This window comes from Hakea prostrata, chromosome 4, assembly GCF_041222555.1.
Source record: "Hakea prostrata isolate BN-2017 chromosome 4, UWA_Hpros_2, whole genome shotgun sequence".
Lineage (NCBI taxonomy): Eukaryota > Viridiplantae > Streptophyta > Magnoliopsida > Proteales > Proteaceae > Hakea > Hakea prostrata.
The window spans coordinates 52,059,045-52,078,851 of record NC_142603.1 but is presented as its reverse complement, the minus strand read 5'-3'; the positions used below and the strand labels follow the sequence as shown (position 1 = coordinate 52,078,851).

Sequence of the window (19,807 nt, the reverse complement as noted above, 5' to 3'; positions counted from 1 at the left end):
TTCCATGTACCGATCTACATTGTGGCATTTAGGAACGCATTTAAATGGAAAATAGAAAACCCAAATCACATCCATTTTGGAAGTATTTGTGATTAGTCAAACTACCGTATTTGGATGACTTCAAAACATAATCTATTCTATTTTGTGAATATACCATGAAATTAATAATAAAAATTTTAGTAGGTAAAAATCTTGAGAATTCTTGAAAATTAATCTGGTAATTAATAATAAAAAATCGATGACAATTTAATTACTTGGATTAACAATAGGAGTGAACAGGATCAGGTTTAGGGGGACTAGGGGTGCAAGTTTGGCCCTGGCGGCCTGACCTGCCCTAAATCCAAATAGGGATTGGGTTAAAAATTTAAGGCAAGTTAGGGCTAAAATATTCTGGCTCTTAACTAGGACCAATGGTGGGTTTGGGATTACTCTCTGGCCCGCCCAGCCCATCCCTGATCCCCCCTGAACCCGAATAGGGCTTGGGTTAAAATTTTTTGCCCTAAAGGCAGGTTAGGGCCAAAATATTCTGGTCTTTAATTAGGACTAAGGGCGGGGTTGGGATTACTCTCTAGCCCGCCCAGTCCATCCCGGCCCCGTCCCTGATTTTGGTCATGATCTTGGCTCATATTTTGACCTTGATCTTGATTCTGATTTTAGCTCTGATTTTAGCTCTGATTTTGATCCTGATTCTGGTTTAGTTCAGCGGGAAATTACAGTAGGGCCGGGGGCATGACCACCACCACCTCCATTTTAAAAATTTTTTTTTTATATTAATTCTCTTAATTTTTTAAGTTTTTATATTAATACTCTTAATTTTTTCAGTTTTTTCTTTTTAATTTTTTTTTCCTAAGCGAAACGATTGGGTTGAAATGGTCAAAATGTTCTTTTATTTTTTTTTCTCTAAAAAAAAAAAAGTGTTTTCATAAATCCTTGCTTAAGAAAGGAGCAGTAAGCGATCAACAATCAAGATGGAGTCAATTGATAGCAACCCAATTGAGGTTTATTTCCAAAACCCATTTCGATTTGGTGAGGAGAAGATCTGCTATTGAGTTTCTGTTTAGGAAGGTGGGTGGGGCCTTATGTTCGTGCTTTGTGGCTCTCTGTGAGTGGCTTCATGAGAGAAGGGAAGGAATACTTGAAAGGATGAAAATGGGTTGGACATGAAGTTTGAGTGAGGAGGGTGAAGAGATAGGGGACTCAAGACATTTTACATAACAAGGGTAAAATGGTCATTTCAGGGTAAGACTATTAAAGATATTTTACGTATGAAGAAGTGCAAAATAGTCATTTCTGATTTAAAAGTTAACAAAAATTTGATTTAGGACTAACAAAGGGTAACTAATAATTTTTTATTATTATTTTTTTAATTTTTTCTTTTATTGAACTTCTCAGATCCTTCTTTCGTAATTGTCTAAGCGTGCCTAGCATATATATATGACAAATCATTATTCTCTCTTCTTTCTACATAATGGAAGAGACAAAATTGGAGAGAATCTGTAATTGTCTAAGCGTGCCTAGCATATATATGACAAATCATTATTCTCTCTTCTTTCTACATAATGGAAGAGACAAAATTGGAGAGAATCTAATTAATTCCAAGAAGTACCTAGATGCATTGTCTTTGCAACGGAAACATCAGGAGGGATGCATATGGTCAAGGAAGAAATCTCAATAATTCATCCGTTGTTAGTATTTACGTTAGCAAAGATTCTTTAGAGATAAGGATGAAATAAGGATGAAGAAGACTTTTGAGGACTACCAACGACGATACATCAGCCACACATTTAGTCACCTGTGAAGAAATTAATTATTCAAGAAGGAGAAGACCTTTAAGGACTACCAACAATGACACATCAGCTACGCGCATTCAGTTTCTTACCCGTGAAGAAATCAATTATTGGAGAAGAACAGACCAAAATTCAATTTTTACTATACGAGGCTACCATTGTGTCATTTTAAGAGATATTTGGGTTTCTCTGCTAATTTAAAATGCTTTTGAAATATCTGTGATTTTTTTTTTTATACATTTTAGAGTGTCTTTAAAAATTTTCCATAAATAAGTAAATAAGACATTTCCATGATGAGTCTTTTGGGAGACATCCGATAAGAAATTTCCATGATGAGCCCTGTACAATCATACATATAGTATTGGGTTGAGTCTGGCCTTCTGAAACCCTAATCCTAATTTTATATATTTAGGCTTTTTTATATATATATATTTTTATATTTTTATATTTTTATATTTTTATAATTTTTTTCTGAATGACTATTAATCTCCTATGATTTTACAATGTCCCTTTGTAAAACAAAGTTCTAAATTTTATTTATTCTTCTTTATCTATTCGTCATTTTGTATTATAAGACAAAATAATACAAGAAAGGATATTCTCTTCATTTTCTCTAATCAACTAAGTGTTCTAACAGGAGAGGGGGCTAGTTTGACCAGTTGTGGTGGGTGTCTATAGTTTTTGTTAATTTTCTTCCCATATCTCTAAAATTTTCCCAAAATAATTGACATAATTAGCTTGTAAGCAGGGTACTACATATCGTCGAATTTTGGTGATATTGGAAGGGGGCGGGACGAAACCCATCCTGAAACGAGACATGCGAGATTTCAACGATATCTTGCCATTTCTAGCTATATATCGAAAATATCGATATTTTATTTATTTATTTTTTGCAATTTTTATGTTATTTCTTGCAATTTTTAGGCAATTTCTCTTGCGATTCTATAGCAAAATCTTTAGAATCAATAGACAATCTTACCAATTCTATCCCAATGATTCAAGATTCAAAAGGTAATGTGCTAAATGTAATTAGGAGGAGAATTTACATAAAATAATTTCTGGAAATAATTCAAATTAAGAAGACATTTTACATAAAATCTTCAAGATTAATGAGCAATCTTACCAATTATATTATAGTGATTTAGTCCTCAAAAGTCAACATGCCAAATGTGGTTAGGAAAGAGTATATACATCATACATGAAATAATTTATGGAAACTATTTAAATTATGAATAAATTTTGTAATAGAATCTTCAGAGTGAATAGATAATCATTCCAATTATGTCCAAATGATTTAGGCATCACAATGTAACATGTTAAATGTGGCTAGGTAGGAGAATTTGAATGAAAAAATTTATAAAGAAATAATTCAAATTGACCACATATTTGTATCAAATTAGGATATGCATACAATTTGGGCTCAACGTAACCAAAATTTACATTGAATGAAGCAATCATGTTTTTAATAAAATAAATAAAAAGAAAAGAGAAAAGAGAAAAGCAATCAATTCATGCATTGAAAGGGGGGAGGGGGGGGGAAAGCAAAAGGGGGGGGGGGGGGAAAAAAGAAAAAAAAAAAAAAAAAAAAAAAAAAAAAAAAAAAAGAGTAAAATTAGATGTGGGGGAAGAAACGGGGGCCCCCAAAAAAATTGGGGGGGGGTTGCCAAGTAGTCAAATGTAAGTTTTTAGAGATCTCTTTCCACAAGTCCGCCGGGCAGGGAACCAGTCATGAGTCAACTTCCACCAATAATTCCAAGTAGGTGAAAACTGTATAGTATTGAGTGTAATGTGTCGTTCAATTGATGATAAAGACTTAGAGGTCATTTTATGGTCCATTAATTCCTTTTTCACGAAAAACAATTATTGACTCTCATTTTATTTTATTGCCTTTGATGCGCCCCTTCACAGGAGACCTGCTCCAAGAAAAAGAAAAAAAGAGTATACAAATCAAATTACATATATACCCTCCGTTTTTACGTGCTATTGCGTTTGCACCCTTGAAGTTGAAATCCCATCATTGATGACTCGATGTGTATGCCCCCTTGGCACAGTACTAGGCTTTCTCTCATCTGTTTGAAATCAAGTTCAAGTTCAAGTTCAAGTTCAAGTTCAATCTGCAGACCGAGTTGTTTCTGCAACTCAGTTGTTTGCTATCGATGGCCGCCCCACCCACTGCAGTTCCATCTTCATCATTCCCATTGAATCCTTTCCGATGGAGTGTATTCTTGAGTTTCCGAGGAGAAGACACTCGGAACAGCTTTACACCTAAGCTCTTTGCAGCCCTGGAGAGGAAAGCGATCACAACATTCATGGATGTTGAGAAACTCAATAGGGAGAGCGGATCTCTGAAGCCTTGGAAAAAGCAATTAAAGAATCAAGGTTCGCCATCATCATATTCTCGAGGAACTACGCGAATTCGAGATGGTGCCTAGAAGAGCTCAGCTTGATTATGGAATGCCGGAAAAACATCAAATTCAACAAGTTTTTCCAGTTTTCCTCGATGGGGTGGATCCGGTGGACGTTCAGCAGCAGAGGGGAAGCTTTGGGGAGCCTTTTGGAGGCCACAAAGAGCGCTTCGGCGGAGAAATTGTGGAGCGGTGGAGGTCAGCCCTGACAGCGACTGCTCAATTCTCCGGATCCGGATGGAGATTAGTAGATTTTGGGTAATAATTACTTCCCCTTGCTGAGCTTGCTTGTTTATGAGTTTTTCCTCTCCCCCTTTCTCTCTTTTAAAATGAAAATCAATTCAAGTAAATTTAGCTAAGTTTAAAGTATCGGTATTGAGTATCGTATCGGTCAGATAATTTTAAGAGACGTATCGTCCTGTATCGAATATTGTATCGCTCTAACTAATGTATTTTAGCATAATTCAATAGAGATACATCGTATAATTTGAGTCAAATCTTAAGATACTTTAAACCTTGAATTTAAACCTCACAAGTGACTGGAAGCCTGATAGGACATTTACTTAATCATGATTATTAGTGAGTGGGTTTAGTGAGCTTCTCGATAAGGTCGAACATGGTATGGACCCGAGACAAAATGTAGTGGGGGGGGGGGTTGTGCTTGTCCGAAAGGGAAAATGGACCACGCGGTGATCCAAAAGGTAAGAGGCCCGCGTGGATCGAGTGGAGAAAATTTAGATGCTCGTTGGGGATGGTGAGATTAATTGGAAGACACGAGAAACGTGGTCAAGAATAATAATAATAAATAATAAATAACTAAATATATCTTGAATTTTGTGACAAAGTAGGCATGCGGCTTTGATTGCTTTGATCCAAGACAAAGGGTAGGGGTACGTTGGATGGTGTGGGATTGTGTGCCTTTACTTGTCTTGGACTCTCGACCGTAACTGTGACTTCACTTGAATTAGGGATCTGGGTTTTAATTTTGTGACCCTTCCATCTTATCTCCATCCAAACCACCAAAGTTCAGTAACTTCACTAGCTTTAGATTCATGGACACAAACACCATTGCTCCAACTTCTTCGGTCATCCTTGGATGGGATTACGATGTAACTCTAAGCTACGCAGAAGAAGAGGAAGAAGCAACTGACATGAACAATTTCATAGGTAAACTCTATGCTTCCCTAGAGGAGGCGAATTTCAAAACATTCAAGGGTGATCCTAAGAACCCAAAAAGAGGAGAGCAGATTATGATCTCCGACGCGCTCAAGAAAGGAATCGAAGTATCAAGATGTGCAGTTATCATATTCTCTAGTAACTTTGCTTCTTCAATACGATGCCTTGAAGAGGTTTCCTTGATGATGGAATGTCGGAACAAGTTTGGCCAAACGGTATTTCCTGTATTCCTCATGGGTGTCGAAGGATCGGATGTAAGGCGTCAAAAGGGCAGCTTTGAGGAGCCATTTTGCAAGCACAAACAATGCTTCGACCAAAAGGCGGTGGAAAGGTGGAGTTCAGCTCTGAAAATAGCTGGTGAACTCAGTGGATTAAACTTAAAAGATATTCCTGATAGGTGATTCTTTTTCCTTTCTTTTATTAACAAGACGATATTCTCCTTTCCTTCTTCTTCTTCTTCTTTCTTTTCCCCTCTTCTAATAGATATGAAGACTTGAAATTCAAATTGATATTTAGATCATCATGCATACTCTAATTTTGGATCTAGGTTAATTCTCATGACTATTTTGAACGTACATAAACCTAGGTCTGATGCTTTTAGCTTTGATTTATTCTTTCTATTTTTGTTTCTTTCCATTCCATTCCATTTATGTACTTTGTGTTTCCTATTACAGGGATGAGGATAAGTTGATTGCTAAGATAGTGAAAGATGTCTCTCTGTGTGTTGTGTGGGATTCCTCCTCCAAATGCCATGAATGAGAACCAGACATCAACTCAACAAAATCTGCAAAATTTGCTTTGTATAATAGGTGATCCACAGATTGACATTATTGGATTATATGGTATGGGTGGAGTCGGCAAGACTACCCTCGCCAAAGAAGTAAACAATCACTCCCAGAAAATTTTGGTTAGAGGAATAGCTTTTCACATTGTGATAATGATGACAATGTCTACCACTTTGGACTTCCAAAGTATCCGACCCATGTCGCTAAGCGTCTTAAATTACCAGGGACTACTCAAGCCCTAAGCAAGAAAAGATTTCAACAGATTTTGAATGACATGCGGTGCAAATTAAATCTTCAGAATATTGGAATCCCTTGCCCAACTCGGAAAAACAAAGGGAGCAAGATTGCTGTGATCAGTCGAAGTCAAGACACTTGCACAGATATGGATGCAAGAAAAACAATTAAAGCACAAACATTATCCCTAGTTGAATCATTGGATCGCCTTGTTGATAAAGCTGGCGAACATGTTACTGCTGATAACATAAAGCACTTGGCTGAAAAAATTGTTGGAAAGTGCAAGGGTCTTCCTCTCGCAATTGTCCCTGTCGCACGTGCAATAGCAAATCGTCATACAGTCGGGTAATGGGAAAATGTTGTAAATATGTTTAAAACTTATTTTATAAAAATATCTGTTTTAATTGTGTCTTTTATCCATGGTTTTATAAAGGTAAACAAGACCATATATAACAAACAAAGACAAGCACACCGCAGAGAACAAAGGCAAACGAACCAAGGAGCGGCAAACCAAACCGCGACAGCAATAGACAGGGGCAGCAGGGAAGGGGGGCAAGCCCAAAGTGGACACAGCCACAAAGCCCAGAACAAGAATACCAAAACAACACAACACCCCAAAGGGGGACAACACACGCCCAAGGGCGGACAAACACCCACAAGGGGGACAAGCACACGCCCAAGGCGGATTCAAAACCCACAAACGCGACGAGCAGCGAAAGTGTGGAGAAGGTCAAACCCCCACCAGCGAGCCGAAGGCACGGGCAAGCCGACGCGAAGAACTTGGACCCAGGACGGAGTGCGCGGGGCACCGAGGAAACGCCGAACCAAAGGAGCTGTAGAAAAAAAAAAAAAAAAACAAAAAAAAAAACGCAACCACGGACTAAGGGGAAACCCAGACGGATTAATGGAGAAAGCGCAACGGAGGCGGGAAAGAGGGAGGCGGAGGCGGGAAAGAGGGAGGCAGAGACGGGAAAGAGAACGGAAAAGAGCAGATGAAAACAGAGAAACGGGAGAGAGAAACAGAGAGGGCGGGAGAGTGAACAGAGACACTGGGAGAGAGAAAACGGGAGAGAGAAACAGAGAGGGCGGAGGAGGGAGAAAACGGGAGAGAGAACGAAGGGAAAGAGAGAAACAAAAGGGAAAGAGAGAGAACGGGAGGAGGTAAACAAAACCGAAGAACGAGACGGGAGAGAGCGGGAGGAGAGGAAGAAAACGGGGGAGGAGACGGGAGGAGCCGGAGACGGGAAGAAGAACGGGGAGGCGGGAGACCCGGGCAGCCCCCGCCCAGCGGTCGACCTGGAGGAGTTGCAGAGCTAAGGGGTTGCTTCACCTTGCAGCGATGCAGTGGAACATCCATGGTTTTATTTAGTCCCACATCGGGTTGAGAGGATCTGATTATATGGTTTATATATAGTAAGGGCCCATGTATTGTTAATTTGTGCGACATGAACCGAGCCTGAATCCTGTTGTGACCCTGCCATGATTATATATATATATATATATAGTATTAATATATCTATATGACTTGGGACTTGGGTTGTGCGTAGGGGTGTCAACGGTTCGGGTTGGGCAGGTTTCGAGGCCGGGCCTAACGATTTCGGGCTGAAAAACACTCAACCCAAACACGGCCCATTAAGAAAATAACGATTTCGGGCCGGTTTCAAGCCAGTGCGGTTTGGGTTCGGGCTGACTAACGGTTTAGAATTGGGTTCACTAACGGTTTGGGTTTGGTTTTATTAGCGGTATGTTTTGAGTACCTTATTGATATGTGAAATTTATCAAGAGTATGTGAACACATATAAGCATTAAGTTATCTCCAAGTCTTTTGTGTTGGGTGTTTAAAATAAAAAACTGTTTTTTCTACAAAGAAATAAAACTTAAAGAACTAATACACAAAAGAAAGCTGGCATCTTGATGAATTTTAGTGGGTTGTCTTTGCTTATTTTCCTCCCTCTTCTTGACACTTGTAAAAATAAATCAAAAGAAAGCATTAAAAGATTTTCAAATGATAATACACTTGCTAAATATTTACTAAGCCCATCTTCCAAATGGTGAAAGCTTTGACAAGCTTGATGTTTGTATATTCAAAAGCAAAATAATTAAGGAAAACAATGGATACTTGGGGGTTTTCTTGTCTTTTACATATAAATTTAATTTATTTTATTTCTTTATAACGGATTTAAGGGGTTGGTTTGGATTCGGGCCAAACGGTTCGGGCTAATGGGCCACACACGGGCTAGCCCGGCCCACCCTGAACCATTGCGGGCTGAGGTTGTTCAGCCCAAACACAGCCCATTAAGTTTCGGTTCGGGCCGGTTTGGGCTATAGTGGGCCGGTTCGGATTAGGTTTTGACACCCTTAGCTGTGGGTCGTGGGCTTTGATCCGGAAGGCCCATTTTGTCATGGGCCCCATTCTAGAAAGCCCGTGGGTCGTGGGCTTTGATCCAGAAGGCCCATTTTGTCATGGGCCTTATTCTGGAAAGCCCGCTATTGGGTGATTATGTGGAGATGCCATTAGAAAGGCACTCTCCTGTAGGGAGGTTAGCTGGATATGTACCTTCTTGAAGGGAGTTGAGCTGAAAAGTACCCTCACAAAGAGAGGTGACCTTACCCTTTCACCCACAGACTTTGGAGCTTTATATAAACCCATTTTCAAGTTCATTCTAAGTACATAATTTCCTCTTCCTCTTTCTTTCTCTCTCTCCATGTTGTTGTTCTGTTAAGCAGTGAACATAACCTAATACACCTTAAGTAACCTTTTTAGGGTGCAACTTTAAAGGTTAGGCTGACTGATCTTGGGGTGAAGACACTGTAGAACCTGTATTGCACAAATCGGGGTGTCTAAATGTCACACCCCACCCACCGGTCTCGGTTATCCCGCCCGACAACCCGTGGGAGTGATCCTTCACAGGATCCACGGTTTTAGTCTATCAACAATATTAAATACAAATAAAGATAATCAAGAGCAATAAATGTTCAATAAATGAATTAAAGAATTACAGGAGTCCAAATACTCCAATAACAATAATAATGAAAGAATAATGAATAAAACGAATACAAGTTCAACGGAAGCAATCAAAAGAATTATAACAATTTCTTTCCAGTTTCCTTTTCTAAGGCTAAATAATGTTTTTCATAAATTTCAAGATAGGGTGTCCTCCAATTTTTCTCCATTCGTTGAGCGAACTTTCTAACCACTTTTCGTCTCTGACCATCAATAGGTGCAATAAGCGCACTCCATGCACCCGCAGGAGCTCCCGCACAGGCTATCTCCATTTCCCACTGACGGTGCCACATCCTCTTCATACGGGATGGTTCCTTCATAGGAAACCAGTCCATCTTCTTGTACAGTTCCTTCTTCTGTGCAGGATAATAAACATATACAAAATAAAGGAGTGAGTTCTAAAGAACTCAGGAAGAAACAATCACAAATCCCATCAATTATCCAACAAAGCATATATGCATAAATGATATGAATGAGTGCAAGGTATGAATGATACTATGATTTCTAACTATGCAAGTCTCTATCAGCTGACATGCTTTAAGATATACACCAGCTCTCCTCTGGGGAAGTCTAGTCACACTGATCCGACAAGGACTGGTTACCTCTGTAGGGATCCTGGGCAAAAAGGGAAAGTCCACACCTGGCTCTCAAACCATGGCTGGGGTTAAGTCAACACTCTCTCACCACGACCATTGATAATGAGTACTGGCGCATGTCGGGGTTTCTAATCCAATGCAAGGTCATACTGGTAACATGTCTACATGAAGTCCAAATACATCCCCTATGGCACCAACCAACTCGGTTCAGTATCCTTCGCAACCTAGGAATGAGAATCCTCACGGACTGGTTACCGCTGTTGGACTCCACTCCTTAACCCTATGGTCATCCACATATTATTGGGGCGGAAGCTCTCATGACTCCTCACGACACCCGATCCGTTCCTTGGGCGTCCATGAGCCCAACCCTAACATATGCAACCCTACATTTATATGACTAACAGTGGACCAACGTCACATCACTGTCATCACGGGTCACTCGGTTTAAATCCCCCTACCGAAAGGGTGGTAGCATGTGGGGTACCTAGCCATGCAATTCTAGACTCTACCTAATAATGTCATCAAACAGTCATGACAATGCTGGAGACATCAGCAGGCATGTGTCCCATTCCACAGCCTTCTGATATCCCAAGCTAAGATATCCCAAAGGAATACCTCATCCATCAGAACCATATACTAACCGTCATCAGTACATAACATTCATAATCAACAAAGTATATATGTAAACAAAACAAACAGCAGTGATATAACAAGATTAATATATAAGACATGACTACATTAGCATATATAAAGAAATACTAATTCTAACAAACACTGGACTAGCATGTTCAAGTCTATTCAAAAGATAGGATTGAATGTCCTTACCTGCATATAAGTAAACTGTTCGTAAAAAGAGATCCGTTAACTATTACAAGACTTTCTTTTTAAACAGAGTATACCTAAACACAGGGTTACAATAATATATAAGTTAATTGAATCAAGGTGGATCAAAACCAAAAGTCAATTGGTCACTGTTTATCAGCCGGTCGCTTAGGTTGAGTGACCGCCACTAGTGACTGCCCCAAAAACAGAGAGTTTCAATCCGAAACTCAGGCTTCTGATCATCCGTTTTCAATATGGATTTCGAGTGATCATGGCCTAAGTCTCGAATCTAACACTCCTATAGCCAAAGGGTGAAGGAATCCTAACAATTACCATCATTGGGTTACCCAGAACTCTCCCCTTGATTGGATTATCCTTTTCACGAAAGCAGGGTTTCGCTTTCGGATGAGTCACCTCAAGTAGATTGGAAAGAGAGTTACGATTGATCAAAAGGGTAACCACCATGATGAAGGGATGGTTTAACACGAAATTGAAAGACAAAGGAGATAAAGAATGAAGGGTGAATTCATTACCTCACTTCAAAACACCAAAAAAGGGAAAGATTGATCTCCAGATCACTGCCAGCACTTCAGATCCACTTTCGGCACTTCTCTGCAGCCGTCTAACCTCCAAAATCAGTAACCACGAATAAAATATTCGTTACTTGGACGAGGGTTACCTTTTATAGAAGTCAGGGGGCAAAATAGGGCAAAACCCCGAAAATAGACCGAGCGGTCGCTTGGTTTGATCGACCGCCACTAGCAACCGCCCCCATGTAATTTACCATACAAGGGTGCTTTTGCTAGGGGGTTGATATCCAAGTACAACCTAGCCCTAAAGAAGAGATGGGGGAGATCTTACCTTCATTCCGGATATCTCCGAGCAACACTTGACTTCCAGAAGACCAACTACCAAGCAAGGCAGGCTCTTCAGACAGAGGATCCAGATCCATGGGGTCAGGGTATGGATCATGGACTTCTATCCGGACACTCCACAACTTTACCCGACTAGACCTTCGGGTTTTCGGACCTGCAATACGGATCTTGGGTTAGAAATACGGGGGTTGTTACACTAAATACCCTAAAGAAAGTACATCTGGTACGTTTCAGCTCATTTGACAGTATTGTGAGAACAAGCGTTCAAGTATATTTGCAGATTCCTCAACAGCGTTTCAACAAATTTAAGGTATTTAGTATTTTCTACTATGGCTACTGACAACACTGAAGTAGTCAACACAACCGTTGGAAAAGAGACCAACATGAAGGACTCTGCAAACGTAAGTGCACATGAGAAAGTCACTGAGAATAGCACTCCTCTTCCATCTCTGCAAGCTTCACAACCACCAACCGGAAAGTCAGATTTTGACAAAATCGAGCTGTTCAAAGGTGAGAACTTTAAACGTTGGAAGCAAATGTTGTATTTTGCACTTATGGAAGCAGTTACTTCTCTGGATGCTATCTTTTGGAAGGAAGCTATAAAGTGTGAACTAGATTCCATTATAGCTAACCACACTTGGGAATTGGTAAATCTTCCTCAAGGTTCAAAGGTGTTAGAAACCAAGTGGATATTTTGAAAGAAATTGAAACCTGATGGTTCCTTAGATAAGTTTAAAGCTAAATTTGTAGTCAAAGGTTTTAGGCAAAAGAAAGACATATATTACTTTGACACCTTTGCACCTGTAGCAAGAATAACCACTGTGAGAGTTCTTATGGCGATTGCATCTATCTACAATTTGGTGATACACCAAATGGATGTAAAAACAACATTGCTAAATGGGGAATTGGAGGAAGAGATCTACATAAGACAACCAGAAGGTTATGTATCTCTTGGTCAACCTAATAAGGTTTGTAAATAGTCAAGTCATTGTATGGGTTGAAGCAAGCACCCAAGCAGTGGCATGAGAAATTTGATACTGCTCTTATTTCGAAGGGTTTTAGTGTCAATGATTCTGAAAGGTGCTTATATAGTAAGTTTCATCAAGGGAAGGGTGTTTTTATTCTACTTTATGTAGATGACATGTTGATCATGGGAACAAGCCTAGAAATAGTTAATCAAACTAAGAAACTGCTATTGTCTTTATTTGACACCAAAGATTTGGGCACTACTGATGTAATTCTGGGAATTAGAATCATCAGAAAAGAAAGAGAAATTATACTCTCTCAAGCTCATTATGTGGAAAATATGCTTAAGGAGTTTGGTTTTTATGATTCTGGTTCGTTCAAAACTCCTTTAACTATGGAAAGTAATTTTCAGAAAAATATTGGAGAACCAGTAAACTAGAAGAGATACTCATAGATTATTGGATCTGTGACTTATCTGATGAATTGTACTAAGCCAGATATTGCTCTAACAGTTGGAAAATTGAGCCAACATACTCATAATCCTAGTAAAGAGCACTGGCTTGGAATTGAACGATTACTTCGGTATCTTAAGGGTACTATGCATTATGGACTTCACTATAGTGGAAATCCCTCTGTTTTGGATGGACACTGTGAAGCTAATTGGATCTCAGATTCAAGAGAAACACTAGCTACAAGTGGATATGTGTTTATGCTAGGTGGAGGAGCAATCTCATGGAAGTCAGTTAAGCAATCATGTGGAACATCTTCTACAATGGAAGCATAATTCGTAGCTTTGAAAATGCTGGAAGTAAAGCTGAATGGCTTAAAAACATGATTGCAAATATACCTCTATGGCCCAAACCAATGCCACCTATATCGCTGCACTGTGATAGTAAAGCAGCTATAAGAAGAGCTGTTGTCCCCTATTTATCTATTACAGCTGGCTTGTACATGTTCCATAGGAGAATCACTCTGCATCAACACAAAGCACCCTTTTCCTTTGATCAGCTAGTGATTGCTAGTTTTATGAACATCTAGTTAAATTGACCCTGGTAATTTTTACTACTGTGAATTTTCAGTTAACATTTTCTGTCTTCTACTTCTTGTTCATTGTTGATTTTTAATGGATAAAAAACAATCTATGCCAATTCCAGGAACAAAATCAAAAGAGAACTGGATCTGTTCCTACAAACAGGCTAGGTATGCATAGTGGGCTTCACAAAGGAGGTTTTTCCATACTATCTGCTTCGCTCTAGTAAAATGTTGGTTCGTGAAGCAGTGGATTTTTCCTATTCTGATATGGACTTCTTCAGGATATAGTGTACAATCTTGTCATCTTTTAATATCTACAACAAGAATAATAATATTGAGTATCATTAAGTAACAAGAATTGGTTCCTTTTCAGTTATGGAAGATCCCAAAACTAATTACATAGAAAATTAGAAATATATCTGAACTGCAACAATTAGCTTGACACTCAAGTTACAGAGGTTAAAAAGGTAAAACCACACTTTCAACTAATCAGAAATGTATCTGAACTGCTAAATCCCTTTTACTGCTCTTTTTAGTTGTCCCCCCCCCCCCCCCTTTCTGCTAATAGCCTTCAATTTTTGAAACTCAATTTAGGTGTAGCCATCTGTTTGTGTGGAACTTCTTTACCACACACAAGATGACACACAAGATGTGAGGTAGATGATGGATTGGATCGGCTTACAAGTAGATGTGGTTGCTGGTATGGAACAACTTCGTATTCCAGATAAGACTTGCTTTTGTCTTTTGTTTCTCTTTGTGGATAAAAACGTTGTGACTGTATTTTCATATGCTTCTATCATGCCTGTTTCTCTCATCAGCCTTTTAAGTCCATGTTTGCGTTCAGCAGAGCATTTCTGGCATGAACTGATTCACCTCTCTCCAATGAGATGACGGCAACTAAGAGTGCACACGTCTTGCCGTCGCATTTGCTTGAGAGTTTTTCTTCCTATTTCTGCATATTCTGAACCTCCAAAACCCAGATGGACCTCTTCCTTGATCCTTAATATATGATCACCAATTGCAAGTTCTTGGCTGGTTCCAAATCTATTGGTACAAAGGGGCGTGATGGGCCATATTTTTTAAACCAAAACCCCTAGCATTAATAAAGACAACCTGATATATCATCATCATTAGCTCCAATTGGAATCTAATGGGGGAGTCACCCCTATGCCAAGAAAGGCAAACACCAAATCCAATTGAGCAATACAAAGCTGAATTAGATTCAGCAGTGCCGTTGGCTGAGACCTAGCATTAATAAAGACAACCTGATATCTCATCATCCAAACTCCAAAGAAAGTAACAAGTCACAATCAAGTTAGTAAAAAAAGAACCCAAAGGTGAATTCTGCCATCAGAGCACTTTTGCTATCTGGATACAGAATTGCAATGGGGAAGGCACATGGAACAGCTTCATTCGAAGTCCCAAAGGACCATCCTGTCACACATGCGGTTCTGCTGACATTCAAAAAACATATGAGCAATAGACTCCTTAGATTGCATACAAAAACAGCACCTTGAATCAATGTTGAATTGAGACCATCTCTTCAAAATGGCTCTAACATATAGCCCATTATGTAACAATTTCCCCCAAAAAACAAAAAGATCTTAAACCGAGGGAAATAATTAAACTTCCAAAACCAACTCCAACATCTTGTGGCCTGTGGCGTAGCAGGAGAGTTAGGTGATAAAAACTTGACCACATGTTTGGTTGAGAAATTACCATCCCTAGATAACTTGAACTCCCATTCATCAGGCGCACTAGTACCAGGAACTGCAGAAATGGCACAAGCCAAATGGACTGGCACCACAGAAGTCAGCTTATCAATACACCACGTATTGTGTTCAATGAAGGATGAGACCGTAGGGTCATTACCCAACTGAGGGTAAATGGAAGGACATAAGCTATGCAGAGGGACTCCAACCAGGGGACCAAAACGAGGAAGAGCTCTCATTGCCCACTTTCCTAATCATTCGTTCCTTCATGTCTGGGACAACTGAAATTAAACTATTCCAAACTCTTGACCCACGTTTCTTTTGAACATGGGGATGAAAGAAAGAGGAGGAACGGATGAGCCCACAGGGAGCCAGGTTCATTCAAGAGCCTCTATACTTACATCCCAATTGATCAGTGGTTAGTGGTCTTACCTGAATTTCCATTCCAGAATTTCGAGGCACACGAGTCTAACTTAGACCAAATCTGTTTAGGTGTGCGAAAACACATCATATTGTAAGTGGGCAACAAGGCTAACACGCATTTGACTAATACTTGTCTTCCTGCAAAGCTTAAACAGTGAGCATGCCAACTGTGCAATTTGTTTGGAAACTTTCTCTAAAAGAACTAAAAATCCTTGATCCTTGAACGAGAAGGAAACAACTAGGTTCCAAGGTATTTACTAGTAGAACTCATCTCTGACACACCAACTTTAAGGCACAGCAGGGATCTTAGCTGAGGGGCAACATTGGAAGTAAAACAAACACCTCTCTTCTGGAAGGTGATTTCTTGTTGTTGAGTTTGATGCCTTGGGGGTGGTTCACTCCTGTTTCAAGGAACACAAATGTTGTTGATGATTACGGCTCTGGTTAGACTTTTACGGTGGAGTTTTTAGAAGTTTGGCATTATACAAATTCTTGGCTTCAGAACATGTGCATTTCAATTGCCTTTGTTTGTGATAGTTCTGTTGCTCTGGGAATTTATTTATTTTTTATTAAAAAAAGAGCTAGTTTAATATTAGATCAAGATCTATTTATCTCAGGGCCAGGACAAAGCCCCACCTTATATTTGAATTATATGTAAAAAACTATCCTCTTGAGATCTAGTCAAGGTGCACGTAAGCTGGTATATGTGAACCTTAGTTCCAAAAAACAAAAGATCTATTTACCTAATATAAAAGTCAAGTAATCTATCATATAACTAAATAATATATGCAGATGATTACTTCATTCTGTTCCCCCCACCCCCCACCCCCCACCCCCCACCTAAAAAAAAAGAAAAAAAGAAGAAGAAGATGATGATTACTTCATTTAATAATAAAATTAGGAGGTTGGTTAGATTATTTCTTCCCTCATGTGGAGCCTCATGTACATCTTCAGGTAAGAATATATTTCAGGTCTAAAACATATGCAACAAAATAGTAAGTTATCATCTTTCTAGATATATTATAGATCAAGAATCTATTTGCTTCTTTAAGAATGCAATCCTGTTGTTTCATGATTCTATGGGAGTGTAAATCCAAATTAATGATCAAAAGGAACCACATGTTGCTTTAAATGTTACTGGTGTCACAAACTCACAATATTCCACACCGCCGTCTCTTTTTGGTTGGTCAATATATATATGAATAGCAGCCTGCGTCAACTTACAAATGCTTAATGATCCAATTCTATCTATATTTTTAATTAACAAAGGGTGCTCTTCATCTTCTGCTTTGCCCGTTCTAGTTAATTCCCAAAGGTTTCTTATTATTAGTTAATTGTTAAAACATTCAATTTCTCTCATTTGACCTTTCTATATTTTCCTGCTGTTGGTCAGTTGGAAATTGGAATATCATATGCAAGCTCCGATTGAAGGCTTGGAAGCATCATAAGTATTTTGATTCTTAACATGAGCATCCAGTTAAGTGAAGACTTATATGAGGGTGTCAACTGGTGCTGTTCAAGATACAATGTCTCTTTGGTATTTAATCATGAGACTGTTTCAAATAAGTAAAGTAGAATGAAAGGTTAGAGCTTGTGGGGTGAATCAGATGTTAACGAGTAATGGAGTTCAGGTAAATAAAGGGTTGGCACAGGGGGTGATAGAAATTTTGAAGGACAAGTGCAGGTATCTGATTTGAAAAAAAAAAAGAAAAAAATAATGGGCAACCATTATATGACAGAAATTAAGACCATTACAAAATGGGAAATTCTCCATCTTGAGCATGGAGGAGGAAGAAAGATACTCAAAAAAAAAGGATCATATGACAAATAGGAGATGGAAGGCATGTGAAGGTGTGGGAGGAAGAAAGATACTCAAAAAAAAAGGATCATATGACAAATAGGAGATGGAAGGCATGTGAAGGTGTGGGAGGACCGATGGGCACCTACCTTGGGGGATTTAAAATCAAATCCAGAAAGCAACAAGACTGCACCATTGAACTAGTGGAAGATCTCATCAACCAAGATGAAAGAACTTGGAGAGAAGATGTGATAACAAGGTGGTTCCCAAGGCATGAGTCTGATGCTATCTTGAACATTAACTTATCTCTATTCCCAGGGTTGGATAAGTTGATTGGGCGGCCAGCAAAGGGATTGTTTCTAGGGGCGGAACCAGGATTCAATAGTGGGGGGAGGCGAATAATAAAAGTTCAGATTGGGGAAGCACCAATATTTTTTCGCTACACATATTGTGTGGGCCCTTATAAGACCCATTAGGGTCACACCTATGAATTATTTTATTATATTAAGAAATACGTTACATATATTTTGTGGGGCCTGCATATATTTGACAAAAATAAGTAAATTATTAATAATGATATATTTTTTCCAACAAGGTAAATTAAAGCATCAGTTAAAAAAAAATACACGTGACTTTAACCCTAAAACATTTGCAAACAAAAAAAATCTTAAGTAAGAAATGCAAACCAATGGTAGCTAGTTACTTTACAATTATAGACATTTTATTTACAATATAAAATCAAATAATAAAAAATTGCAAAAGAAATACAAAAACAAAGAATATAAAATCAAATAAAGAATAACATAAAAAAATAAGTAAAAGAGAAAAAAATAAATAAATTGAAAAAGAGAAAGAGAAATTGTGCAGAAATTTTTTTCCCAAATTTTCTTTAATCCGCACTTATAAAATAAATAAAAAGAAAGAAACCGAATAGAATAAATAAGAAGAAAAGAGGAGATATGAGAGAATAAATATGAATTGAGAAGTTAATTTTCATTAGAAATGACATTTTTAATATTTAATAATATATATTTTTTAAAATTTTTCCTTAACCCACGTTTATAGAAGGAGAATATATAAAAAGAAAAGATGTGAGAGAGAAGAGAGAGGAGAATTAATAGGAATTGAGGAGTTAGTTTCCATTAGAAATGACTTTTTCAAAAATTTCTCTTTACCCACGTTTATAGAAGGATAATAAATAGGAAGAAAAGATGTGAGAGAGAATAGAGGAGAGAATAAATAAGGATTGAGGACTTATTTTTTAAATAGAGATGACATTTATATTCATTATTTTACCTTTAAAATTTGTTTTCAAATGGGGCCAAATAGGGTTCAAATCGTCTGCAGCGGCCGCTACCGATAGGCGCCAGGTGTCCTAGAATAAATCACAACCGCTCAGGTGTAGAACGCCGTGATTTCTTCTCTTCTCTCTTCTCTAATTCTTCCTTGTCTCTGCAATCTGCACAGGTTCTCGTCTATTGTTTAGTGACATCAATTGCTGCAAAACTTTCTAATACTTGTGGCATTGAAACGAAGCTGGCTTCTTCACAGATCCGAACTCGAGACCAGTTTCAACCTTGCGTCTAACTTGCAGAAACTCTCTAGCTTGAAGCTCATTGCGATAACTCTTGTCCTCTCTGGAAGTTTTTATTTTCACTAAGATTTCAATCACAAACTTATTGATTCCACATTTAAGAGTTACGGAAGGATTACTTCAGAAAGGAGACTAGTTTAGATTTTCAATCACAAGCTTATTGCTTCCACATTTATGGATTACGGAAGGATTATTTCAGAAAGGAGACTTGTTCTCTTTCTATTTAATACAGCTAGTGGAGAAACAGAAACACGGAAGGGAGAGGCAAAACCCAATTCTGCAGAAACAGTGAAGAATTAGAGAGGAAGGAAAGAAGAATTTCTGACCAGAGTGATACAGAAGAGAAGAGAAGAGAAGAAATCTTCTACACTTTGAGCGGTTGTGATTTATTCTAGGACACGTGGCGCCCATCGGTAGTGGCCGCTACATTGGGCGCCGCAGACGAAGGAAATTAATATAAAAAATAAAAAGGCTAAGAAAATAGTAAAAGAATTTAAAAATCCAAGTGGGCCATGGCCCCTGGTTGTTTCTCAGTCAAAGCAGCCTACAAAATGCTCGAAGAAAGTGAAGAGGAAGAAAGAATGATCACTCCATCTTC

At 38.6% G+C, this 19,807-nt stretch overlaps 1 protein-coding gene across 1 annotated transcript; it reads left to right on the top strand.

Annotated features, from left to right (window-relative positions):
- Nucleotides 1-5,124: 5,124 nt before the first annotated feature.
- LOC149019510 (toll/interleukin-1 receptor-like protein) lies at nucleotides 5,125-6,748 on the top strand. Its single transcript, XM_089153510.1, has 2 exons — nucleotides 5,125-5,765; nucleotides 6,043-6,748. Exons 1-2 carry the CDS (start codon nucleotides 5,245-5,247, stop codon nucleotides 6,125-6,127), a joined length of 606 nt encoding a protein of 201 aa, XP_089009636.1. The 5' UTR covers nucleotides 5,125-5,244; the 3' UTR covers nucleotides 6,128-6,748.
- The last annotated feature ends 13,059 nt before the right edge of the window (nucleotides 6,749-19,807 follow it).